We start from the raw sequence: 27,942 nt of genomic DNA, 5'->3' as shown, positions 1-27,942 counted from the left end.
TATAAATGTTCAACCTGTTCTTTTCCCAGTTAAGATAACACACCAAAGCGATTGGCCTTTTTTGAAACCTAGGAACATCAATCCATCCTAACAGCTCTCAGGGTTTTAAGTGTTAAAGAAGGATGCTTTAAATATTAACTAAGTAGCCGACTGCTATTTGTCTGACTTGTCTGACCCAATATCCATTCCCAGTGTTTTTCTCTTTTGTAATCTTTATAGGTGGCCAAATTACAATTCTAGACAATGAGATGTTTGTGGAAGTCTGCTGAGTTTGGGAGATGTAGTATCCTGAGAAAGCTTTCACTTTCCTGAAGAAAAAAAAGACCATGGATGGTGGAAGCCACCCCCTTTCCCCTCTTCCTGCCTTGAACAAAGGTGCGAAGGCTAAAACTGCTGCAGCCATATTGCAACCATGAAGTCAATGTCAAGAGAATCACAGAAATGATGGCCCTGCTGTTCTTGAGCTATTGAACCAACAAAGGTAACTGCCTACCTGTAGGTCTTGTTTAAGCTATTATAATGGAATCTTTTCGAAAAAAATGTGGGCCCAAATGCATTCCTAACTGTACAGCCATTAAAAGGACACCTTTTAGTCCTCTCTTTCATCCTCACAATTCATTACTCCTCTTATAGTCACTGATAACACCATCTAATCACCCTAACTAAAAAACTCAGTTATCCTTGATTTCTTATTTCCCCTCATCCTCTAGGTAATCAAGTCTTATTTATCATAGCTGGCTAGTTTTCAAATGTATCTCTGCTTCTCCATTCTCACTGACACTGTTAGTTTGGACTTTCTCTCCAACTCATGTCTAGACTGCATTAACAGCGTCCTAACTAGTATCCCTGCTTCCAGTCTGCTATCTATCATGCTTTAGAATTTTTTCTCTAAAATCTTATCAAGATATTCTCCTGCTTAAAAATCTTAAGTGGCTTTTTGTTGCCCACAGGATGAATCACGAACTCCTTGCCGCAGGTATCATTTGTTGTTGTCTGCATGTTTACACCGCATCTCTCATACCCAATCTGGCACAAAGTAGGTGCTCAAGTGTGTGTTAAATGACTTTAATCTTTTGTATAGCTTGTTTGATATCATACCACTTAACTATTTAATTAGACTAAGTACAGTGGTAGCATGCTGGAAACTCAATAAAGATTTGTTGAATGTAGTTTCCAGATTCTACAGTAAAACAATCCTTTATCAGTAGTTCCTGATAACACGCATCTTGGTGTGCATTCAGTTGATCTAGCCTAGTTTAGATGAAGAGGCTCCCTTCAGTAATGTACTGTATGGCCTTTCAGATTATAATTAGTCATCTATATGCTCTAGATTGGGCTTGTGCCAAGACTGTAAGTTAGGAAGGTAGGTGGAGTCTGTGTGGGCATTTCTGACAATTTTTTGATCCACGAATAGCTCCTAGCAAATTTACAGCCTGCCTGCCAGCAAGCTGTGCCAAGTTAACTAAAACAGTACGGGCCACAGCCATTAGCTGCTGCTACAAACGCTTCGCTTTGCGAAGCAACGCTGAAGGCGCTCTTTTGGAACTCGGGGGGTTGGGGGCGTGCAGCCGCCGCATTGCAGCACACAACGGAAGGCTTCAGACGCTGGAGCTGCCGTCCGCACCCAGATGTCTCTCTCTCCCTTTTCCCCTAACCTCCCCCAACTGCGGGCCCTTTTGAGTGCTGCTCTGACTTCTTCCTTGGCCTTGGGAAAAGCCGAAGCGGCTCTGGAGAGAGGAGGGCATGGTTTGGAGAAGAGGTGCTGCGGCAACAAAGCGACCCACCCAACGCCTCCTCAACTTTCTCCTGCCCCCGGTCTGGTATTGTTTAGTCCTACTCATTCCCACTTTCCGAGCCAGCCTGCAAAAATCTGTATTTCAGGGGAAATTCCAAGGGATAAAACACCTCCTTCAGCATAACAATTGGTGTTTTGTTCTCTAGATTTCCTAGCAATGAACTTGTCGGGCCTCTCCATCCGCCCGTCTAGGCCCAAGGCCTCGGCCGCCGCGGCTCCTCGGAGCGCCCCTCTGCCGCGCACGCGCCCCTCGAGGGCTCTCCCATGACCTTTCCCGGGAACCCCCTTCAATTACGCTTCCCGTCACCTCGCGCCGCCCCCGCCCTTCCTGCTCTTTCCGTTTCCTCTTTCGCGCCTGCGCGGCCCCAATTGTTTTTGGCTTTCCGGTGGCATCCGGCAGAGGAAAAGGGCGGGGGCAGCTAGAGTAAGGGAGGGGCGGGGGACGGTCGCGAGGACCCGGGAAACTGCAAAACTGCCGCTGGTGCCGACAGGCGCGCGCGCGCGCGCGAGGCGGGAGGGCGGCGTGGCGAGGGCGGGCGCCGCAGGCTGGCCAGCGGTCCATTGCGCGCGCGTTCCCGGGCCGCGGGCGGGGGCGGGGGCGGCGGGGGCGGCGGGCCCGGCGTCTCGCGGCCCCGGACTGACAAGGCGGCGCAGGCGGGCGGGCGGCGCGGCTCCCGGGGGAGGAGTCTGGCGGTGGTCGGGCCCTGAGGAGCGTGCGGCGGCGCCCGCAGAGGACGCTGCTTTCCGCGCTGGACGGACCAAGCGAGGGAGGGTGCGAGGGGAAACCGGAAGGAAGAGGCGGGGGCGCCAGCCTTCCTCGGCCGGAGGCGGAGGCGAGACCCCAGGCGAGGCCGCGGCGGGAGGGCCACGCCCCCGCCGCCGCGCCGGAGGGGCCCAGTGTGGACGGGGCCACCGGCTGGATCGGATCCCACACCTCCGGACCGAGGGACGCGGGTGAGCAGGCGACAGTAGCGCCGGGCGGGCTGGGAGCCCGCGGCGACCTGTGGAGGGGCCGGGGAGGAGGGCTGTGGCGGGAGGGGGCTCGGCCCTTTGTGGCTCGGCGGGTGGGAGGCGGCGGCCGCGGCATCTTTCAAACCCGAGACGCTTCCGCCGCGGGCGGGGGAGGGGCGCGGGCGGCCGGCGCCGCCCTCCGCACCCCGCGGCGGCCCCAGGGCGGCGGAGCTCCGGGCAGGTCCGCGGGGAAGGGGAGGCCCGGTACGCCGCTCGCTGGGCGTTTCCGGCCCCGGCAATAGGCGCCTCGGCGCCCGCGGGGCACCCGGGCGGCGCCTTGGCCTCGGCTCGCGCCCGCCCTTACCGAAGTAAAGCTGTTTCCCTTAAAGACTCGCGACGTGTTCGCGACATGGTGGGCCGAAGGAGGACACCCCCTTCCTTCTGTATTCCCCCCGCGTACATCTGAACTAACCAAGAGAGGTCTAGACGAACAGAGCTCCTGTTATGGTCTATATCGACTTAAAAAAGAAAGCAGAAACTGCCCTTTGAAACGGAAAATTGTGTACGTGTTTACTTTGTGAAATCTTTAACTTCCTTGAATTCGACCACCTCCCTCTCCCTACAGATTGAACAACCGGGGAATAGAAAAATCGCTTAGTTTGGTGTGGGGCGGTTATTTTGAGTTAACATCTTTTTTTCCCCTCGGCTTAGCTATCTAAGAACTCTACCTGCCTCAAAAGGTAGAGGAGCGTCCATTCCACGGGCTACCACGGTGACCCCTTCCAGTGAAAATAGGAAAAGAATTCAAAATACAAAATGAACTTTAAAAGGGTGTGTTTGTGTGAACTATCTTCTGTGTCAATTAGCCTTATGAAGACGTAGGGAACAGGACTGGTCACGTGTTGTTTATACTTGAATCTGTACGTCGGGCTCACAGCATTTAGGCATTCAGAAACGAAACCCTATCAACGCTGTGCACTGACCAAAATGATATTTTCTTTTATCGAGGCAACTAATTAACAGGGATCTTCCCCCTCTTCCCTCTGAGTTGTACATTTTTGCCGAATTTGAGTAGTATGGGTCTTAGATCTCTTGTAATTGTGAATGACTTAGTTTGGTTAACCTTTGATAAGGACTTTTTCCCCCGACTTTTTTTTTTCTGATCTAAAGTAAATTGAAAAGCCAGTCGGTTGTTTTCTAATCTCGATGATGTAGAATTTTGCTATTTCCATCTGGCTGATAACTAATGTTAAGCTTACTTCTTCACTTTGATCTTCTGTTGGCTTAGTGCTTATTGAAGCCCTTTTAGGTTGGGGCCTGGAATCCTCAAGAGGTTGTTTTCTGTCAGTAACTCTGGAGTGCTGTGGCCTTTCTGTTGAGCATGCTCTGTAGTCCACACGTTTCCACATAGTGGTGTTTTCTTTGCACATAGTTTTGTAGGAAGACTTTATGAGTGCTATAACTCTACTCCCCTTTTTGCTCTCATAAGAAGCATTATAAAATGTTAACTTATGTTATTCACAGGGCATGTAAGGAGATGGGAAGGAATAGAGGTATCAGTACATATGTCCATGCTCCTCCATAGATTTTCTTCTGGTTGGTAGAAATGTTGAGCTTTTCATTCCTAAACTTGAACATTGAATGTGCAAGGTGAATTCCTAGAAACTTGAATGCAGTCTTAAAAGCCAAATGATAACATTGGTTTTTCCAAAGATGTTACACATTTAGAAAAGAGTCCCCCTTCCCCTCTTCTCTTTACCCACATTCCTAAGACAAGTAAGGCCAGGAAAAAGGATTGATCCTGGTGTCATAAAATATGAGTGAAAATTTCAAAGTCCTTTGTTAGCTTAATCTTTTCAGTTTTGTAGAGTTTGAATAGACCAACTGATACTTAAATAATTCAGTATTAGAAATGACAGGTTGATCTCAAGTAATTTTTTTTTTTTGAGACAGAGTCTCACTCTTGTCACTCAGGCTGGTGTGCAGTGTCACGATCTCGGCTCACTGCAGCCTCCGCCTTCAGGGTTCAAGTGATTCTCCTGCTTCAGCCTCCTGAGTAGCTGGGATTACAGGCGCGCCCCACCAGGCCTGGCTAATTTTTGTATTTTTAGTAGAGATGAGGGTTCACCATGTTGGTCAGGCTGGTCTCGAGCTCCTGACCTCGTGATCCCCTCACCTCGGCCTTCCAAAGTGCTGGGATTACAGGCGTGAGCTACCGCATACGGCCGATCTCAAGTAACTTTTTTTTTTTTTTTTTTTTTAAGAGACGAGTCTCGCTGTGTCGCCCAGGCTGGAGTGCGGTGGCGCGATCTTGGCTCACTGCAAGCTCCGCCTCCCGGATTCACGCCATTCTCCTGCCTCAGCCTCCTGAGTAGCCCACGCTGGGCTAATTTTTGTATTTTTAGTAGAGATGGGGTTTCACCGTGTTAGCCAGGATGGTCTCGATCTCCTGACCTGGTGATCTGCCCGCCTCGGCCTCCCAAAGTGCTGGGATTTACTGGTGTGAGCCATTGCGCCTGGCCACCTTTCCCCAGCTTTCTTAAGTCACTGCGCAGAGGTGAGAGGAAAAAGGAAAAGTGATATCCAAAATAAAAGGACATAGTATACTCATATGATTATTGTATCGCAGGTGGCATTGCCTTTATGTTCTTGTTTAATTTTTTAAAACTGAGATAACTTGTTAATCATAATATAGTACAGCTTGTACTTGTGACCTGAATTTACTTAGGGTGCTGAGCGTAATTAACCTGATGGAGCCATGTCATCTATCAGTATGGTTGGAAAGAGAGAACAGACCTAAGCTCTGAATGTGACTAGAGCAGAGGAAACTATGCTGAAATTTTTTTTTTTTTTTTTTGGGACGGAGTCTCGCTGTGTCGCCCAGGCTGGAGTGCAGTGGTGCGATCTCGGCTCACTGCAAGTATGCTGAAATTTTTAAAACTTGATAGATTCTTCAAAAGGCCAGGTGTTTGTTTTTTTGGTTTTTTTGTTTTTTTTTTGGTTTGTTTTTTAATTGATGCCTGTCACAACTCCAGAAAATTCTGTTTGTGTAGCAGTTGACAATCTAAAAAACAAATGGTCTTTTCCAGACATTCTCAACTGTCGTGGTTGTTTTGATAACTTGAAAGCAGACTGTTTCTAGCACCCATCTCTTGTCCTTCCTAAGGAGAAAACTATCTCATTGAAATAAAGAAAGGCTTGTTTTATGACTGGTGCCTTTCTGGACTCTCATTTAGTTTTTTACACTGACATCAGCCTCCTCAAGATTGGTCGTCTTTTAAGCACTAGTTTGTTTCATTATTTGTACCATCAAAATATGTGAGAAAAGGAAAAAAAAGGAAAAATTATCTTAATATTTTAGAACACTGAATTCAGATTTCAAGTGTCAAATGTTTGCAAAAAAGTCCCAATATTCTCTGAAAACACTGGATTTCTCTTATGTAAAATACCATTTAGACAGAATGAAAAAAGAGAACTGTATTTGGAGTGCTGAGACCTTGAAATTGGAATCTTCGGACCTGGTGTAGGTGTGGAATCCAGGAGTTGGGAAAGTGCTGCAAAAGCTTCACCAGTGGGTGGGTTAATAAAAATAATTTCGAATATCTGTGTAGTAGTGCTGTGTGTCAGGTACTGAACCAAGTATGAAATGTAATCCTAGAACAATTCATTGAGAAGAGAGTTCTACTTTTAACTACATTTTATAGATGAGCAAACTGAGGCATAGAGAATAAATAACTTAAAAAGGGCCACACAGCTATTAAGTTGCAGAACTGGGGCTTTAACCCAAGTAGTTTGGGTTTGTACTCAATTATTTTTCAACGGTTGACCTCCATGGAGAATGCCTTGGATCTTTTCCAACAAAAATTTTTAATCTTCTCTATTGACATTTGTAGCATTGGGAGATGCAGCACTCCCTAAGTTAGTAATGTACAATTTGAATGTGCTTCCTACAGGTGAATGATTTATAGCCGCACTGCCCCTCCTGGAGGGAGACCTATCATTCTTTCATTCCTACTATATAATTTATTTTATTTTTAGTTGGCAAATAATTGTATGTATTTGTGGGCTACAATGTGATGTTTCAATCTATGTACACATTGAGGAATGATTAAATCAGGCTATTTACATCTGTCACCTCATCTACTTAGTTTTTTTGTGGTGAGAACATTTAGAATCTTTAGCAGTTTTGAAATACACTATATTGTTGTTAACTGCAATCATCAACATGCTGTGTAACAGATAGTAACACTTATTCCTCCTGTCCAATGGAAACTTTGTACCTACTACTGTGCTTACTGTAGCAGGTCTTGCTAGCAGCCTCCTTCCCATCTTTTTATCCTTTCTTCCTTTTTCATCCACAGCTCAGTTAATTGCTGATTGGTTTCTTTATCACATTCAATAGTTCTTTAATCCTTTATTCGTTCCTCAGTCTCTATATTCTGCCTGGTTAACATTGGAAAAGCTTGCTTTGCTTCTATTTGTGTTTCCAGGCTACTCAGTGGGAGGATGCTACAAAGTACACACCTCTAGGAATGAAAACTTCATTTCAAAGTGAAATTAGACATCTGTCCCCCCTCATTGCCTCCCCCCAAAAAGCCAAAACACTGCCATCAACCTCTGAAATCTTTAAAAGTATTTGGGATTTTTTTTAAATTTCAACATTTCATACTTTTAATCTTGGTTCCTTATCCTTTAATATTAATAATCAGAATCTGTAAAACAATTTCATGGTCACTTATCTCTTTATGAGTATTAAAGTAGTATTTACTTTGTAAATTTTCTTTGCTGATAGACTTTCAGGCATGTTTTGCTGCTTATAGTGAGAAGTTAAACACCTTTTTAATACTGTTATTTTATAGGAAAGTTAAGTGAGGAATTCAGACAACCAACTTAAATTTGTTGAATAGAAACACAGTTGTCTCTTGGTTTCAGTGGGAGATTAGTTCCTAGGTCCCCTTGGGATATGAAAATCCAAGGACACTCAGGTCTCTGATATAAAATGCCGTAGTATTTTCGATAACCTGTGCATATCCTCCCAATACTTTAAGTCATCTCTAGAAATAATATTTTGTGGGAAGAGTTTCAGATTTTTAAGTAGAATTGTATATGTTACTGTCTATTGCTAACTGATTTAATCCTGACAATCATTTAGTAACAATGTTTCGAAACTTTTATGTGTTGGAATTCACTCAGAACCTCGGAGACTTGGGCATCCTAGAGAAAATGTATTAGAAGCATTTGTTTTCAATCAGTTTATAAATTTTTGACTTCTGTAGGTAGTCTTCGGATTTAAAAATAAATAGGACTTTGTCCTGTAATAATTCGTAGAAAGTCAGTGGGTAGAGGCCGGACGTGGTGGCTTATGCCTGTAATCCCAGCGCTTTGGGAGGCCGAAGCAGGCAGATCACCTGAGGTCAAGAGTTTGAGACCAGCTTGGCCAACGTGGTGAAACCCCATCTCTACTAAAAATGTGAAAAATTAGCCGGACATGGTGGTGCGTGCCTGTAATCCCAGCTATTTAGGAGGCTGAGGCAGGAGAATTGCTTGAACCCAGGTGGTGGAGGTGGCAGTGAGCCTAGATCACACCATTGCACTCCAGCCTGGGCGACAGAGCGAGACTCCGTCTTTAAAAAAAAAAAAAAAAAAGTGTGTAGACAGTGGAGGAGAGGATTTCATCCTGTGTATAACATTTTAACCTTATCTTTGCCATTCTCTGCGATCAAGCAAATCAGTCAAAAACACTGAATTGAGCGCAGGACTTAAAAGAAGGAGTGAGAATACACTTTTTATGTCAAAGTACATTGCACTTTATTAAGATTGTGAATTTCATTATATTGTGTTTGCATGACTCCAATTTAATTCTTATGCTGGTTAGCATTTTTTACTATGGAATATATTCTAATGATCAGTGTTAGAATATAGGACTTTCTTACTAATCTGGAAGCACCTGATACCAGGAATTGTGGCTTGTAACAGGGATTTCCCAAAGTAATTTAAGTGTTTTTGAATAGCTTTTTCTCAGTATGGATTTTTTTTTTGGCAGGTTATCTTGGGGAGAGATGTCTTTTTTTTTTTTTAAACCTTAATTAAAGGTACTCACACTAGATAAGAACATGTTTCAGAAGTCCACGGAACTAGCAGGAATTGGGGAAAGCAGTTGTGTGACTAGGTAAAAGATGTTAGAATATTTTGGTTGAGAAGAAAAGTGGAATATATATAAATTAGATTAAGAATTATATTTAATTCCTCGTTCAGGAATTTAAAGTTTGTGCTTTTCCTTGTTTTTGTGATCTGAAGAGAAACATTATTCTTGCAGAAACAACTTGAGGTACGTATTTTAGTCACTGACTAAATATTTCATCAAGAAGCAGTGTAAGGCCAGGTGCAGCGGTTTACGCCTGTAATCCCAGCACTCTGGGAGGCCAAGGCAAGTGGATCGCTTGAACGTAGGAGTTCAAGACCAGCCTGGGCAACATAGTGCAATCCTGTCTCTTAAAAAAAAAAATTAAAATTTGTGTGTGTGTATGTGTGTGTATATATATACATATACATGTATATATGTGTGTGTATATATATACATATACATGTATATATGTGTGTGTATATATATACATATACATGTATATATATGTGTGTATATATACATATACATGTATATATATGTGTGTATATATACATATACATGTATATATGTGTGTGTATATACATATACATGTATATATGTGTGTATATATACATATACATGTATATATGTGTGTGTATATATACATATACATGTATATATGTGTGTATATATACATATACATGTATATGTGTGTGTATATATACATATACATGTATATATGTGTGTGTATATACATATACATGTATATATATGTGTGTGTGTATATACATATACATGTATATATATGTGTGTGTATATACATATACATGTATATATATGTGTGTGTATATACATATACATGTATATATGTGTGTGTATATATACATATACATGTATATGTGTGTATACATATACATGTATATGTGTGTGTATATATACATGTATATGTGTGTGTATATATACATATACATGTATATGTGTGTGCATATATACATATACATGTATATGTGTGTGTATATATACATATACATGTATGTGTGTGTATATATACATATACATGTATGTGTGTGTATATATACATATACATGTATATGTGTGTGTATATATACATATACATGTATGTGTGTGTGTATATATACATATACATGTATATATGTGTGTGTATATATACATATACATGTATATATGTGTGTGTATATATACATATACATGTATATGTGTGTGTATATATACATATACATGTATGTGTGTGTATATATACATATACATGTATATATATGTGTGTATATATACATATACATGTATATATATGTGTGTATATATACATATACATGTATATGTGTGTGTATATATACATATACATGTATATGTGTGTGTATATGTGTGTGTATATATACATATACATGTGTATATGTGTGTGTATATATACATATACATGTGTATATGTGTGTGTATATACACATATACATGTGTATATATGTGTGTGTATATACACATATACATGTGTATATATGTGTGTGTATATACACATATACATGTGTATATATGTGTGTGTATATACACATATACATGTGTATATATGTGTGTGTATATACACATATACATGTGTATATATGTGTGTGTATATACACATATATACATATACATATGTATATGTGTATATATACACATATATGTATATATACACACATACACATATTTATATATATATAAAAGAAATATAAATTTTTAAAAATAAAGCAGAGTTTGGTAAATGTGGCCTGTAACCTGTTCTTGTAAACAAAGTTTTATTGAAATAACATTTGTTTCCATATTGTCTTTGGCTGCTTTCAGGCTGCAGCAAGAGTTAAATCTTTGGGATAGAGACCTTATGGCTCCCAAAGCCTAAAATATTTTGTCTTTGTTATGAGAAGAGAGAATAGTGTACCTTTTGAAGTTTTATTATTATTACTATTTTTATTTTTATTTTTTTGAGACTGAGTCTCTCTCTTGTTGCCCAGGCTGGAGTGCAGTGGTGCGATCTCGGCTCACTGCAACCTCCTCCTCCTGGGTTCAAGCCATTCTCCTGCCTCAGCCTCCCGAGTAGCAGGGATTACAGGCACACACCATCACACCAGGCTAATTTTTGTATTTTTAGTAGAGACGGGGTTTCACCATGTTGGCCAGGATGGTCTCAATCTCCTGAACTCAGGTGATCTGTCCACCTCAGCCTCCCAAAGTGCTGGGATTACAGGCATGAGCCACTGTGCCCAGCCTTTTTTTTTTTTTTTTTTTTTAAATTAAAAATTTTAGAGGCAGAATCTTGCTGTTGCCCAGGCTGGAGTGCAGTGGCATGATCATAGCTCACTGCAGCCTTGAACTCTTGGCCTCAAGGTATCCTCTCGCCTTGGCCTCCCAAAGTGCTGGGAGTACAGGCATGAGCCACCACAGCTGGCCAAAAGTTTATTTTGTAAAAATCAGGTAATCATTGCATATATTAATAAAATCCAGAAGGTTTAAATAGGTCTTCAATAAGTTTTTCCTTCCTCCTGTGTGATCCACTGTTAGTAGTAGGACTGAGCACCAGATACCTTTGCTCATTTTACCTGTACTACAGTTTTTCTTACGGTAAAGAGTAAAATTTCTTGAACTCATGTCTCTATTAAAAGTTTGAAAGAAAAAGATCAAGATAGCTACATTTCAAGAAAAACGTTTCATATACCCAGCTTGCTTCACTCATTTGCTTGCTTCTTGGCTTTTAAGTTTGTCTAGAATAGCAGGTTTTTAAAACACCATGTTTTTGAATGACAGCTGTAGCTGTGGCTGTAATCTGTAATAAGAGTAAAAGCCCTTGGTGTTTTGGAGCTTTAGTGTTTGGCTTCTCTCAATCCAAGTATGTAAAGTGCAATGATTGGCACTTAGTATTCAATAAACATTTGTGGAATTTAGCCATTCATTCAGAAAAGAAAATTAAGTCAACAGTTTCCTTGATACCTGAGAATTAATCTGGGGAAGCTGGCTTCTACAGATAACAGGGTCTGTGACATTTTGAAGCTGATTTTAGATATAGAATGATATACAAAATGTAATTATTGAAAAGAGAAAATTTGTAAAATACGTCACATCAGTTGGTAATTAATATAGTACATACTGAATTGCTTCAGAGGATTTAGAGTACTGGTTTCAAGTTTTGTTTTTAGGAGGGAAGGAGTCTTTTACAGAAAATGTTTGTGTTGTGGGCATTTGAAGATGGTTGGTTGATCGTCCTAAACTTTGCAAATTTTCACATTTTTATGTTTATTTTCGTGAGACAGAGTCTTGCTGTGTTGCCCAGGCTGGAATGCAGTGGTGTGATCTCAGTTCACTGCAACCTCCTCCTCCTGGGTTCAAGTGAGTCTCGGCTTGAAGCAGCCTGAGCCTCCAGAGTAGCTAGTATTACAGGCATGAGCCACCATACCCGACTAATTTTTGTATTTTTAGTAGAGACAGGGTTTTGCCATGTTGGTCAGGCTGGTCTTGAACTCCAGGCCTCAGGCCTCAAGTGATCTGCCCTCCTAGGCCTCCCAAAGTGCTGGGATTACAGGTATGAGTTACCACACCTGGCCAAGCTTTCACATTTTTAGTTAATACCTTTTGAAGTCCATGCTCCCAGAGGGGTGAGATACTTAATTTTATTTATTATTTTTTGTTTTTGTTTTGTTTTGTTTTTGAGACGGAGTCTCACTCTGTCACTCAGGCTGGAGTGCAGTGGCACGATCTCGGCTCACTGCAACCTCCGTCTGCCAGGTTCAAGTGATTCCCTGGCCTCAGCTTCCTGGGTAGCTAGGATTACAGCACGTGCTACCATGTCCAGCTAATTTTTTTGTGTTTTTAGTAGAGATGGGGTTTCACCATGTTGGCCAGGCTGGTCTTGAACTCCTGACCTCAAGTGATCCACCGACCTCAGCCTCCCAAAGTGCTGGGATTCCAGGCATGAGCCACCACTCCTGACCTTAATTTTATTTTTAATTGTACTTGTTTATTTACTTAGTGTCATATCTGAATGACTTACTTTTTCTGCCTATTTTAAGGTAACTTTAACGTAGGCTGCCTCTCCAGGAAGAAAATGTATCCTGGATTACAAAAGAAGAGTGGGAAATAGGGGAATCTAATAAAGCTGTGTTAATGAGTATAATGACTTTGTACTTTTTTAGAAGCAGACTTCAATTGTTTTAATACGGTTTCATGGATACGATAAAAAATCAAATCTGGCAAAACCCAGTCATAAATGAGGCCTCCCCAAAATCATTGCAGAAAATCATGTTGTTATATGGTTAATGAAATGACCAGAGTGAGCCTGTATCACTAGCCTGCAAGAAATTCTGGGGTCTAGCGGCATGATTTAAGTCTGTCTTGGCCCTGGCCACCAGTTGCTGTCACCTTGTTTAAACATGGATGGGGACAATTTTGAGTCCAGCTACTGGGATTAGGACTTCTACTTTATTAATACATATATTTCTGTAAAATATATTTCTAGAAGTAGGATTAGTAGATTGGTATTAAGCATTTCCAGTGCCAAGTATTATTAATACTTGCAATTTTGAAATTCAAAAAGCTCTGAAAAATCAAGTTGTTAAAAAAAAAAAAATCTTTGCTAGTAAAACCTGACCTGAAGTAACGTGAGGCTATATACAGTCTTTATTTTTGACACCATTCATAGTTGCCTCAGCAAAGATAATATGTTTGATTATCCATTGCTACCTGAGACTTCTTGAGAGGGTTTTATAATGTAGGGTACATGTGTCACAATACCTCTATAAAATCTGGAAAAGTGTAAATTCTGGAGCATGTCTTGTGTCAAGAGTTTTGAATAAGGGATTGTGGGTATGTATCAACTTACTCCTCTGTGTAAGAATGCTTGTTTTTCCACACCCTCAACAACACTATGCCTTGCTGCATTATTAATGTGTGGAAATAGCCAGTGATTTTAAGTATTATTTGCTTCAGAGATTATAGTAGTAGAACTCAGATTTATAGTGTGACATGCTGTTCTGGAAGAGCAAAGTTATTACCTTAAATGACCCAGAGTCTCACTCTGCCTTTGCACCTGTTTTAGTTACTTTCAAAGTTAACTTGGCTGGAAACTTGACTGTATATCAAGTTAGCAGTTACTGTAATAGTATAGTTTGTCAGGAAGTATATGTGATTCTCTTTGACATAATGGATGGTATTTTGTGAGGAAAAATAACAGTGATTCTAATGATGGAGTCATTTCTCATTATGGTAACTAATGGTCATCTTAACAGTTGGTGAAAAAAGAGGTGGCAGTTTTTATAGTTAACATATTAGTAGCATTCTATTTGGGATTTTCCTCTTTTCCTGATTTGTAATTCCTTTGCCATGTGTTGTGAATACTAAGTTCCAAATTAAATTTTTATTCAGCTGGAATTTTGTTTTTTTTTTTTGATGAATGGTATGCAGTATGACTAAAGCCTAGGTTTTTTTGCCCCCTTGAGCAGTTAGCCACTTCCAACATTATTTGTTGAAATAAACCATTCTTCCTAACTTGAGATACCATATTTATCTTTATCATATCTAATTTCTTTTTTTTTTTTTTTTTGAGACGGGTGTCTTGCTCTGTCACCCAGGCTGGAGTGCAGTGGTGCGATCTTGGCTCACTGCAATCTCCACCTCCCGGGTTCAAGCAATTCCCCTGCCTCAGCCTCCTGAGTAGCTGGGATTACAGGCACGCACTACCACGGCCAGCTAACTTTTGTATTTTTAATAGAGACAGGATTTCACCATGTTGGTCAGGATGGTCTCGAACTCCTGACGTTGTGATCCGCCTGCTTCGGCCTACCAAAGTGCTGGGATTACAGGCATGAGCCACTGTGCCCAGCCAGTCATCTCTGGTTTCTTATGTGTACTTGGTTTTATGGCAGTTTTATAGTACATTTAATATTTTCATAAAAATCATTAAAAACTTGCCCTTCTTCCCCTCAAATATCTTAGCACCCTTTGTGCATTCTTCCAGATAAATCCCTTGAAAATAGGATTTAGATTGGATTTGTATTAAAGTTACATATTAATTTGGAGAACATTCATATTTGTGTAATATGGAGTTTTCTGGGTAGGAACATATATCCATTACATTTTATGTTTTTTTTTTTAAGTAAAATTATATGCTTTTATTCGTAAAGATTCCTAGGAAAGAACCACTCTACAAAGAAACAAATTACATATACTTCTCTTAGTGAATTGAATGGCAAATTTGAAAATTAACAGTTTGAATCTATTTACCGTATAGTTTAAATTAAATATGAAGACTTTGTGAACGTGTTTAAAATATATTCGGAGAACGAGAAATCTCTATGTAGGAGAGCAGGTTTTTTGTTTTTTTAAAAAAATATTTTTTCTTAAATATTATGATCATTTGTTGCTACCAGACAAATAACTAAGAGATCTGGCTTTGGTAATTTAAGTTGTCTATTTTGAAAGAGCTTTAAAAATGTGTACTTATTCATGTGTTCGTTATTTTCTGTGACAGTTATATTTTGTATAGAAGGCAAAAGTTAACTTGAAATTACAACTGGTAATTTTCTTGTTTTTTAATTTTAAATGTAGACTAAGAATCTTCATTTTTGTCATGTTTCACTTTTATGGTAATGTCTAAAGTTGAACTTGAAATAAATATGATTTCTATTTAAGGCTGCCATTTTAAACGTTATATTCTAAAACCGTACTGGCCTAGATACTACAACTGAACTTTTTTTCTTTTTAGTTACTCCACAGGATCCACTGAACATAGGATGTTGCCACAAAATCTACCTCGTGTATTTTTCTCTTTCACTCATGAGCTGCACAATTGCAGATTTGAGCACAATGTCTGCAGACTGTGTTGAAAAACTCTGAAGAACCTAATTAACACAGGATGACCTAGGAGTGATTCTAAGTCTGTGTAACAAGATATTACTCATTAGTGAATGTGTCATTCTTGGTACTGAATGCTGCAGATAACAGCAAGTAGTTTCTCCTTTATTTCTGAAGTATTCACTTGACCTTCCATCAGTAAGACGGACTTTTCTAATCTGTTCCTGGAGATATTAATGGAATACAGTCATGTCCACTCAAGACGAGAGGCAGATCAATACTGAATATGCTGTGTCCTTGTTGGAACAGTTGAAACTGTTTTATGAACAGCAGTTGTTTACTGACATAGTGTTAATTGTTGAGGGCACTGAATTTCCTTGTCATAAGATGGTTCTTGCAACATGTAGCTCTTATTTCAGGTAAGTACTTTTAATGTTTTAAATAGAAATTCTTTGAAATGTTATTTAATTTTTTAAAAAGCCACATCTCAATTTTTGTTTTTAAGTTTTGCTTAAGGTTTCTATTCAGATGATGTAGTACTTGGCAAATCTCATTCTTGCATGTGTAAGAGACACATGAAAGAAGTTTTATAAAGGTTTAAATACAAGAAATGTGTTGCAATTAACTAAGGTAAAGTTTTAATGTTGGGAAGGCAGGTTTAGAATATTTTTTCCATTAAAAGAGAAAGAAAAATGGGATAATTTACACTTCGAGATTTTAAAATGCTGCCTTTAGAAAACAGTGATCTCTGTTTTTAAACTGACAAGTTATAGGCTCAAATAGTAATTTTTAGAGGGTAAAAATTGGTGCTGTTAGATAGGTTAAGACTTTTCTTTACAAAATATATTTTTTCTCACTCTTTACTATTACCATTTGTGATATTTCTTTATACTAACTAGACTCTTTGCCAGATTTAAATATTTAATAACTAGTAACGTTGGTGTTCTCTATGCCTCTGAATGCAGAAGTTAATTTAGTTACTCTTTGCTAATAACAAATACATAAAGCTTAACTTTACATTTTTATGATCTTTCGCGTCTTTGTTGTACGTTTCCTGAGCAGAATAGAAGCCAAGGCATAGATGGATTGCTTTATTTGTTCTTTGCTTTTAGGTAATTTTGACTTAATATTTGAAAGGGACAGGGAGAATAAAGGTGAATTAAATGTGGACCTGTATATTTCTACTACAAATATTAACAGCCATAAGCAGCAATCATTAGTGAGTTTGATGTTGCTGTTTTGTTTTGTTTTTGTTTTTTTTTTTTTGAGACGATCTCGCTCTGTTGTCCAGGCTGGAGTGCAGTGCAGTGCAGTGGCGCGATCTTGGCTCACTGCAACCTCTGCCTCTTGGGTTCAAGTGATTCTGCTGCCTCAGCCTCCCAAGTAGCTGGGATTACAGGCACGCACCACCACGCCTGGGCTAATTTTTGTAATTTTAGTAGAGATGGGGTTTCACCATGTTGGTCAGGCTGGTCTCAAACTCTTGACCTTGTGATCCGTCCACCTTGGCCTCCCGAAGTGCTGGGATTACAGGCGTGAGCCACTGCGCACCGCCTGTTCTGCTGTTCTTTAATGGCAGCTATAGACAGGATAGATTTCATTTGACCTTTCAGGGCTGACTTACTTTGTATGAAGATACCGAAACTTCACATTCCCTAACACATCCTATGATGATTGCAGAAGCTAAGGCTCAAACACCAGTTGTTGCCTTTGCTATGCCTACAATTTTTTTTTTTTTTTTTAAAGACAGTCGCAATCTGTCACCCAGGCTAGAGTGCAGTGGTGCTATCTCGACTCACTGCAACCTCTGCCTCCCAGGTTCAAGTGGTTCTTGTGCCTCAGCCTCACAAGTAGCTGGGATTACAGGCACACACCACCATGCCCGGCTAATTTTTTTTTGTATTTTTAGTAGAGACGGGGTTTCACCATGTTGCCCACGCTGGTCTCAAACTCCTGACCTCAAGTGATCCACTTGAGGCCTCCCAAAGTGCTGGGATTACAGGTGTCAGCCACTGTACCCGGCCAAGTCTGGGAAGTTTGTTAACCAATCAGTCCCCCACAGATACCAAGGGACAACTGTGTATTATACCTAAAACAAATCAGATATTTATTAAATAAATAAAAATAGTTCAATATGTGTTTGGGGTTGAAGCCATCCATCATTAAAATCTTGTGCCTGGGACAGTTTCATATCCACAGGATATAATTTGAGCTTTTCACAAGTGTTCTTCAACTAGATTCTGCTGGCAGAATTGTAGATTTCGAGATCTTTACATGTAATGCTCCTATACATCTACTGTAGAGATTTTGTCTTCTGAACTAAATACATTCTTCCTTTGTAGTTTGAGTTACCAGTTCTGTCTATCCCACCAATAATTAGTAGGTACCTCTGAATAATAGTTTTAATATTTCTTGGTAACATTTATAGTTCATTTTAGACCCAAAATGAGAGAATTGCTTGAGAATTACTCAGCACTTCTGTTGTGGTACTTCAGCCTGTTACAATATTATGAAATTAAGTATTTGCTGTTTCTGGTCGGGAGTGCTGGCACATGCCTGTAATCCCAGCACTTTGGGAGGCCGAGGTGGGCGGATCACGAGGTCAGGAGATTGAAACCATCCTGGCTAACACGGTGAAACCCCATCTCTACTAAAAATACAAAAAATCAGCCGGGCGTAGTAGCGGGCGCCTGTAATCCCAGCTACTCGGGATGCTGAAGTAGGAGAATCGCTTGAACCTGGGAGTTGGGTGTTGCAGTGAACTGAGATACCACCACTGCACTCCAGCCTGGGCAACAGGGTGAGACTCTGTCTCAAAAAAAGAAAAAGAAAAGCACCAGATCCTATTGGCTCTTTATAGTGGGTTTTGTTTGTCTGTTTGTTTGTTCCTTTTTGAGGTGGAGTTTCACTTTTGTTGCCCGGGTTGGAGTGCAGTGGCTCGATCTTGGCTCACTGCAACCTCTGCCTCCCGGGTTCAAGTGATTTTCCTGCCTCAGCCTCCTGAGTAGTTGGGATTACAGGCACCTGCCACCACGCCCAGCAAATTTTTGTATTTTTTAGTGGAGACAGGGTTTCACCATGTTGGCCAGGCTAGTGTCGAGCTCCTGGCCTAAGATGATCTGCCCACCTCGGCCTCCCAAAATGCTGGGATTACAAGCGTGAGCCACCAAGCGCCCAGCTATAGTGGTTTTTGTATTCATTTCTGCCAATATAACTCAGTTTCTTACCTCTTAGGTATATTATTGTCATAGCCTGATAGCCAGTTTTCCTGTCTCTAGCCTTTAGCTCTTATAGTCTGTCAGCTTAGAGTATTCATCCTACATTTATCACTTACATTTTGTCGTGCTAAATTCAGACTTGAAACCCTTTGGTTTTCCCCACTATCTACAAGGAAAAGCTCAGACTCTCTTGTCTCATTTAAAGGCCCTCTGTGATCTGACTGCTCTCCATCTTTCCAATCCATTTTCTGGTTTCCTGCATGAGCCCTTATGTTCAAGCTATGCCCCTTGAACAATTGCTTCTTATGTTCTACCCTGTTTTATCCATTTTGAATGGCTTCTTCATCTCTGTCCTTGAGGGGCCCAAGTTAGTGCCCAAGTTAGTGACTGTTGTGACACTCACCGTTGACCGCTACATGCAGAAGCTTTTCTCTCCTATTTTCGTCTCTTACCTATATATGGTCATTCTACTTAGTATTCTCCATGATGCCAGTTGCCTTTCCATCATGATTTCCTGTATATAATAGATTTTTAGGAAAGTGTCCTGCATATTTTTAGAGAATTGTTTGAGTAAATGAATTTTTAACAGCTTTATTGAGATGTAATTTACATACCACAAAATCTACCCATTTTAAGTATATAATTAAATGAATTTTAGTATATTTACAGTTACACAACCATTTCCACAATCTAAATTTAGAGCACTTTTATCACTTTGTGTCTATTTATAGTCACAGACCCCATTCTTACAGTTCTAAGGAACTACTAATCTACCTTCTGTCTCTATATTTTCCTTTTTTAGACGTTTTATATAAATGGACTCATATACTATGTGGTTTTTTGTGTGTGGCTTCTTTCACTGAGCATAATGTTTTCAGGTTCATTTATGTTAAAGTATATATTAATACTTAGTTCCTTTTTATTGCTGAGTATTATTTCATGGTATGAATATAAGAAGTGAATAGAATTTTGAGATTTTCACTCAAAATGGCATGGTGGAATAGTCTGGTATATATTTGGGACTGGATTTTATTCTTATCTGTCTCCCTCAAAAATTTCATTGGCTAGGCACAGTGGCTCATGCCTGTAATCCGAGCACTTTCAGAGGCTGAGGCAGGAAGATTGCTTGAGCTCAGGAGTTGGAGACCAGCCTGGGCAACATAGGGAGGCCTCGTCTCTACTAAAAATAAAAGAAAAAATAGCTGGGTGTGGTGGTGCATGCCTGTAGTCCCAGCTACTTGGGAGACTGAGGAGAATCGTTTGAACACAGAAGGTCAGGGCTGCGGTGAGCCATGATCGTACCACTGCACTCCAGCCTGGGGGACAGAGCAAGACCCTGTCTCAAAAAAAAAAAAAAAGTTTCTCTTATAAGTAAATACCCTAAATAAACACCTCTTATTGTCTAATTGTTCTTTTCAGCTTTACATTTGTTTTACACAAAACCCTTACAACTTTGTTTTCTCCATCTCCCCTGTAGGGCCATGTTTATGAGTGGACTAAGTGAAAGCAAACAAACCCATGTACACCTGAGGAATGTCGATGCTGCCACCTTACAGATAATAATAACTTACGCATACACGGGTAACTTGGCAATGAATGACAGCACTGTAGAACAGCTTTATGAAACAGCTTGCTTCCTACAGGTAAGCATATATATATTTTTTTAGACGGAGTCTCTCTCTGTTGCCCAGGCTGGAGTGCAGTGGCACGATCTTGGCTCACTGCAACCTCTGCCTCCCAGGTTCAAGTGATTCTCCTGCCTCAGCCTCCTGAGTAGCTGGGATTACAGGTGCTAATTTTTGTATTTTTAGTACGGGGTTTCACCATGTTGGTCAGGCTGGTCTTGATCTCCTGACCTCGTGATCCACCTGCCTTGGCCTCCCAAAGTGCTGGGATTACACGCGTGAGCCACTGTGTCCAGCCTACAGGTAAGCATTTTTTTACTCAGTTTACATACATGAGTTGTAGCTTATTGGTTTATTATGTGGTTTATTTTGTGAGGAAACATTGTTAAACATTTTTTATTTATGTTTTTGAGATGGGGTCTCATTCGGTCACCCAGGCTGGAGTGCATTGGTGCAGTCATGGTTCACTGAAGCCTTGAACTCATGGGCTCAGGTGATCCTCCTGCTTCAGCCTCCTGAGTAGCTGGGATGACTAAAGGTGTGCACCACCATGCCCAGCTACTATTTTTATTTATTTATTTATTTATTTTTATTTATTTATTTTTTTGAGACGGAGTATCACTCTGTCACCCAGGCTGGAGTCTAGTGGTGTGATCTCGGCTCAGATGCAAGCTCCGCCTCTGGGTTCATGCCATTCTCCTGCCTCAGCCTCCCGAGTAGCTGGGACTACAGGTGCCCACCACCACCCCCGGCTAATTTTTTGTATTTTTAGTAGAGATGGGGTTTCACCATTGTTAGCCAGAATGGTCTCGATCTCCTGACCTCGTGATCCACCCACCTTGGCCTCCCAAAGTGCTGGGATTACAGGCATGAGCCACCACTCCCTGGGCCAATATTTTTATTTTTTGTAGAGACAGGATCTCACTGTGTTACCCAGGCTGGTCTCAAAATCCCAGGCTCAAGCAATCCTCCTGCATTGGCTTCTCAAAGCCCTGGGATTACAGGTATGAATCACCATGCCTGGCCCAGTGATGTCTTTTATCTATGTAATTTTCTTATTACGTATTTTAGAAGGTAAAAGGTTTTTTTCTTTTTACAAAATGTGTAAGGGAAAAACAATAGGATTTGATTACCCAGTAAACTAAGTAGTTTTGTGATGGGAATGTAAATCTGTTAATAAAAGAGATAGGTGAAAATTTTATACTGGTTTCGTGTGTTTTACTGCCTAACATACCTGAGAATTTTGATTTCAAGTTAAAGTAATTTTTTTTTTGAGACGGAGTTTCACTCTTGTTGCCCAGGCTGGAGTGCACTGGCACAATCTTGGCTCACAACAACCTCTGTCTCCTGGGTTCAAGTGATTCTCCTGCCTCAGCCTCCTGAATAGCTGGGATTACAGGCATGTACCACCATGCCCAGCTAATTTTTGTATTTTTAGTTGAGGTGGGGTTTCGCCACATTGGCCAGGCCGGTCTGGAACTCCTGCCATCAAATGATCCACCAGCCTTGGCCTCCCAAAGTGCTGGGATTACAGGCATGAGCCACCACTCCCAGCCAAATTAAAGTAATTTTTAACAGTGTTTATTGAATTTAAGTGTTTCAATTTTTTTTTTTTTTTTTTTGCTTAGAGCTTAGATATACTAATTTTTCATGATACTATTTTTCACAGAAAACTTGGTGGAAATTATGATAAATATTTATAATGGCTATGTGACCATATTGAGCAATTAAGGAGAAGTATTTAAACAAAACAAGTGATGGTTGATATATTTATGTATGACAAACTGTTTTACTCTTTATTTCCCCATCACGTTCCCTTTTTAAATTTTAAGAGGAATATAAGAGTTTTTTTCTTCATTTCATCTCCTGTTTTGGAATAACACTGTATTTCACAAAGTTTCTTCAGAGGGAGAACCTTTAGACCAAAGGTTAAATTTGGAGAGCACTGTTCGTGATATTTGTTAAGTACTTAATAAATATGCACTGAATGAATATGCATGACACTGGTTGAATGCCAACACCTGGGTATAATTCTGGAAACCAGAACTCAGTTCATGCTTTATGTAGTCTCCTTCCTTTTTAATCTTCCATAGGTTGAGTACCCTTTATCCAAAATGATTGGGACCAGAAATCCAGTTCAGCCAGTTTCAGATTTTTTCAGATTTTAGGATATTTGCATTATATTTTAGATTTACATCATCCCTAATCTAAAAATCTAGACTCTGAAGTGCTCCCATGAGTATTTCAAGTGTCATGTCAGCACTCAAAACATTTCAGTTTTTGGAGCATTTTGGATTTTGAATTTTTGAATTAGGGATACTCAACTTTTTGTGTGACAGGGTCTTGCTCTGTTGTCCAGGCTGCAGCACAGTGGTGAGATCACAGCTCACTGCAGCCTCGATCTGGGCTCAAGTCATCCCCCAGCCTTAGCCTCCTGAGTAGCTGGGTCTGTAGACGTGCATCACCACACTTGGCTAATTATTTGATTTTTTTGTAGAGACAAGATCTTATGTTGCCCAGGCTAGTCTCAAACTCTTGAGCTCAGGCAGTCCTCTCACCTAGGCCTCCCAAAGTGCTAGGATTACAGGTGCGAGTTACAACACCTGGCCAACCTTTACTCCTTATTACACTAGCTTTATCGTTAGTGTTCTACTCTACCCACAACTCTGGGGAAACTGAGGCTGGGGTAGCTTGCTGGTGTGCTAGTAATTCCAAACTTGAATGGGAGAAATGCTTATTGTAAGCACTGTCTTTATATAGTTTGCAAGTTGTCATTACTTTTTATTTTTAGAGACATGTCTTGTTCTGTTGCCCAGGCTGGAATGCAGTGGCATGGTGATAGCTCACTGCAGTCTCGAATTGCTGGGGTCAAGTAATCCTCCTCCCTATAATCCCAAAGTGCTGGGATTATAGGCATGCACCAGCACATCCAGCTAATTTTTTGTTGGTCCTTCTTTTAAAAGCAGGCATTTCTCAGAATTACTAAGGCATTAAGGAATTTTAAGAAAATCTGATTCCAGAATACTTTGTTACTGTAAATATTGACACTGCTCCTTAACATTTTTTTTCTGCCATTTTAATGAAAACCGTATACTACATCTGCTTGCTCAAATGCAAAACAGGACTCTGCCTCTTAGACTGTGTCGCCCTGGAAGCCTGAGATGGGGCATTCTATGACTGCCAATATGACTTTCACTATCAACCACATGAAGTGATCATATGTTTCAGTACCAGATGGTGTACTGATACTTTATATATATTCTCATCTGATCCTTACAGGGCTCATTTGAGGGAGATAACTATTATTTCCCCATTTTATATAAGAGAAAATTGAAGTTTAGAGATGTGAAGCTTCTTTCCTAATAAGTAGTTTCCAGGTACTAATTGGCCAATTAAGTTTTAAATCCAAGCAACCTGACTTCTCAGTGTAAACAGTTTCTAGTTAATCACTGTGATGCTGAATAAGTATAGTGGGTAGCACATCTGATTCAACTGAGATCTACCTTCTTAAGAAAAAACAAATCTAGGAAGCTTACAGTGGCTAAGATGGGTCATTTAAATGTAGGTAATTTATAACTGCACGTAAGTCTATTTCGTGTTGCTTTGTTATCTTACCTCTCGATAAGAATGGCAAATAACTACTCTTACTCATTGTGCATGATTTTCTGGTTTTATGTGACTGTGTTCAAATTGAGGAAACCAGAATCCAGTTATTCAACAACAATAATTTTCTCTATACTATGATTTATTTACATTTTTTCATATAGTTCTCTTAATTATATATAAAGTCTAGGAAAGTATGACTTATGTGTGAATTTCCTTACCTATTCTTTAAGGCTGTTTTGTTTTTTAAGAGCCTATTTATTGTTGTACTGCTGGTTCCTAAATAGAACAGTTAAGTAGGCCACTGAGCAGGAAAAAATACTGCAAAATTTTATAGTCTTCTGAGTTTATTACTACCAGAAGACCTTATCTCAGCCCAGATGTGTGTATCTGAAAATAAAAATTACACTATGGGCATCTGATTAATGTACTTACGTCTTACATAAAAGTAAAGTGTGTCTGTCCTGGCCCTATCAGCCTGTTTTTTTTTTTCTTTCTCATTCTAGGTAGAAGATGTGTTACAACGTTGTCGAGAATATTTAATTAAAAAAATAAATGCAGAGAATTGTGTACGATTGTTGAGTTTTGCTGATCTCTTCAGTTGTGAGGAATTAAAACAGAGTGCTAAAAGAATGGTGGAGCACAAGTTCACTGCTGTGTATCATCAGGACGCGTTCATGCAGCTGTCACATGACCTACTGATAGATATTCTCAGTAGTGACAATTTAAATGTAGAAAAGGAAGAAACCGTTCGAGAAGCTGCTATGCTGTGGCTAGAGTATAACACAGAATCACGATCCCAGTATTTGTCTTCTGTTCTTAGCCAAATCAGAATTGATGCACTTTCAGAAGTAACACAGAGAGCTTGGTTTCAAGGTCTGCCACCCAATGATAAGTCAGTGGTGGTTCAAGGTCTGTATAAGTCCATGCCCAAGTTTTTCAAACCAAGACTTGGGATGACTAAAGAGGAAATGATGATTTTCATTGAAGCATCTTCAGAAAATTCTTGTAGTCTTTACTCTTCTGTCTGTTACAGCCCCCAAGCAGAAAAAGTTTACAAGTTATGTAGCCCACCAGCTGATTTGCATAAGGTTGGGACCGTTGTAACTCCTGATAATGATATCTACATAGCAGGGGGTCAAGTTCCTCTGAAAAACACAAAAACAAATCACAGTAAAACAAGCAAACTTCAGACTGCCTTCAGAACTGTGAATTGCTTTTATTGGTTTGATGCACAGCAAAATACCTGGTTTCCAAAGACCCCAATGCTTTTTGTCCGCATAAAGCCATCTTTGGTTTGCTGTGAAGGCTATATCTATGCAATTGGAGGAGATAGCGTAGGTGGAGAACTTAATCGGAGGACCGTAGAAAGATACGACACTGAGAAAGATGAGTGGACGATGGTAAGCCCTTTACCTTGTGCTTGGCAATGGAGTGCAGCAGTTGTGGTTCATGACTGCATTTATGTGATGACACTGAACCTCATGTACTGTTATTTTCCAAGGTCTGACTCATGGGTAGAAATGGCCATGAGACAGACTAGTAGGTCCTTTGCTTCAGCTGCAGCTTTTGGTGATAAAATTTTCTATATTGGAGGGTTGCATATTGCTACCAATTCCGGCATAAGACTCCCCTCTGGCACTGTAGATGGGTCTTCAGTAACTGTGGAAATTTATGATGTGAATAAAAATGAGTGGAAAATGGCAGCCAACATCCCTGCTAAGAGGTACTCTGACCCCTGTGTTAGAGCTGTTGTGATCTCAAATTCTCTATGTGTGTTTATGCGAGAAACCCACTTAAATGAGCGAGCTAAATACGTCACCTACCAATATGACCTGGAACTTGACCGGTGGTCTCTGCGGCAGCATATATCTGAACGTGTACTGTGGGACTTGGGGAGAGATTTTCGATGCACTGTGGGGAAACTCTATCCATCCTGCCTTGAAGAGTCTCCATGGAAACCACCAACTTATCTTTTTTCAACGGATGGGACAGAAGAGTTTGAACTGGATGGAGAAATGGTTGCACTACCATCTGTATAGTGGGGAAGTTCAGGGAGTGCACGCCTGAGTTATGTGCTTTGTCATTTTCTTTGCTAAACAAAAGAGGCTATGAAAGAACTAAATATGAGTACATAAAATTCTATCTTTGATAAATTTTATTTTTATGCCCTACTTAATATTTGCATCAGTATAATATATATCAGTGAGTCTTACAGAAAGATATGCTTCCATAATATGAAATAGATTATTCAATAATTGAGAAACTTTATGTGTAATCATGAGAGTATAAGAATCTGGATTATCTAACATTGTTAGCCCTGTGTATGTACAGTTCAAAAAGTTCATTTATAAAAGTAGTTTCCTGTTCCTAGTGTGGTATATCACAAATTGTGCTGAGGTTATTTTAGTATGTGTGTTTCATTCCCGTGCTTCTGTTCTGAAGTCCTGGAATACAGTTTTCAGTGTAATTAATTCAACTGCACTTAACACTAATGTCCGTGTTGGTATAGAAATGTCTAAATCCTATACTCTAGTTGAGGAAGATCTTCCATAATTTTATGGTATTACACAGGGAAAGCTATGACTGCAGGATCAGTCTAACTATACTATTAGGTGCATGTATTCTCTTTTCACTAACTTATACTTGTCTATCTAGAATACAGGTCTTCCAGTCAGCTGGTCATTTACCAGGTGTGGACTTAAGTTGCTGGGCTTGCAGTAAGAATTGCCAGCCACTCATTGTGCGGGTCTGCGTGGAGCTTTAATCAGAAAAAGCCTCCACTTTCTGTATTATGTTAACATTGGCTCATGCATATAACTACCTGCTGCTGATGTAGTTCTCCATCTTCAAGATTTAGAGTGGGTTAACCAGGTCATTACATCTTAATTTAATAACAAGCATTACTGTAGAGTGATTGTGTATAGATCTGTTAGCTGTCAGGGTGTGTTTTTTTTAACCTGTTGTGTGCGTGTGGGGGTTAGGATTAGTAAGGTGAACTGTTCAGGAATTCTCTGCACTAGCTGTGCAGAAGAGCAGATAACTAGCGCTGCTCTGGCATTAATCCCAGGAACCACTAGCAGTAGTGGGGCGCCGCCAATCTAACATGAGCACAGGTGCTTCATGACAAACATTACTAGCATGTTCAACTGCATCATGTTCTGGCACTGTATTTTGAATGACATTAATTTATTAAATAAATTGTATATATTCAATATCTATTTTTCTTTTGTTATGGGAATGGTCTGCTTTTTAAATTTTGATTTTGCTAGGTCAACTTAGCTAGTAATAGGTGGTTTCTTCCAAATTTTGTTTGATAAAGATTGAGAGATATGCATAGGCTTTCCTTAGGCTAGTGTCTTTCTACCCTGCTGGCATGTTAGAATCATCTGATTCTGATCATCATCTTTAGAAGCTTGAGATGATGCCTGAACCTCACCCCAAACAAAATGGTTTCTTTTTAGAGCACATCATTGATCATGTTTATAGACTTGAACTGCCCCTCCACTGCCTACTGAATGAAGTCCAGATTCCTTACCACATTTAAGGCTCTCTCTAATTTGGCTTTAAATTACCTTTACAGCCCTACCTTGCATTGTTTTTTCATAAGCCTTATCTTCTGATTAGGCTTTCGCTATGCTTTTTTATGCTATTCATGCTACTCAGAATGGTTTCTTCATCCCAACTTTACTTGCAGCTGTCTCAAGAGCTATTTAAGGCAGTTTTTAAAGAATGTTTCCTGATAACCATGTCTTACCATGAGGTGAAAAGTATCCTTTCTCACATTTTTACTACCTTGTACCTAGATCTTATTAATTG

At 40.0% G+C, this 27,942-nt stretch overlaps 1 protein-coding gene across 5 annotated transcripts; it reads left to right on the top strand.

The window, feature by feature from the left end:
- Positions 1–219: 219 nt before the first annotated feature.
- KBTBD2 (kelch repeat and BTB domain containing 2) lies at positions 220–27,338 on the top strand. Of its 5 annotated transcripts, none has more exons than XM_008964342.5 (4): positions 220–481; positions 15,589–16,096; positions 20,373–20,538; positions 24,630–27,338. In XM_008964342.5, exons 2-4 carry the CDS (start codon positions 15,927–15,929, stop codon positions 26,163–26,165), a joined length of 1,872 nt encoding a protein of 623 aa, XP_008962590.1. In that variant the 5' UTR covers positions 220–481; positions 15,589–15,926; the 3' UTR covers positions 26,166–27,338. The 5 variants fall into 5 exon arrangements, with proteins under 5 accessions (XP_008962590.1, XP_034819798.1, XP_034819799.1 ...); XM_034963907.2 differs by lacking the exon at positions 220–481 and adding an exon at positions 1,586–1,815; XM_034963908.3 differs by lacking the exon at positions 220–481 and adding an exon at positions 2,410–2,749.
- The last annotated feature ends 604 nt before the right edge of the window (positions 27,339–27,942 follow it).

This window comes from Pan paniscus, chromosome 6 (assembly GCF_029289425.2).
Source record: "Pan paniscus chromosome 6, NHGRI_mPanPan1-v2.0_pri, whole genome shotgun sequence".
Lineage (NCBI taxonomy): Eukaryota > Metazoa > Chordata > Mammalia > Primates > Hominidae > Pan > Pan paniscus.
The sequence above is the reverse complement of the archived record's forward strand: the minus strand, read 5'-3'. Positions and strand labels throughout refer to the sequence as shown.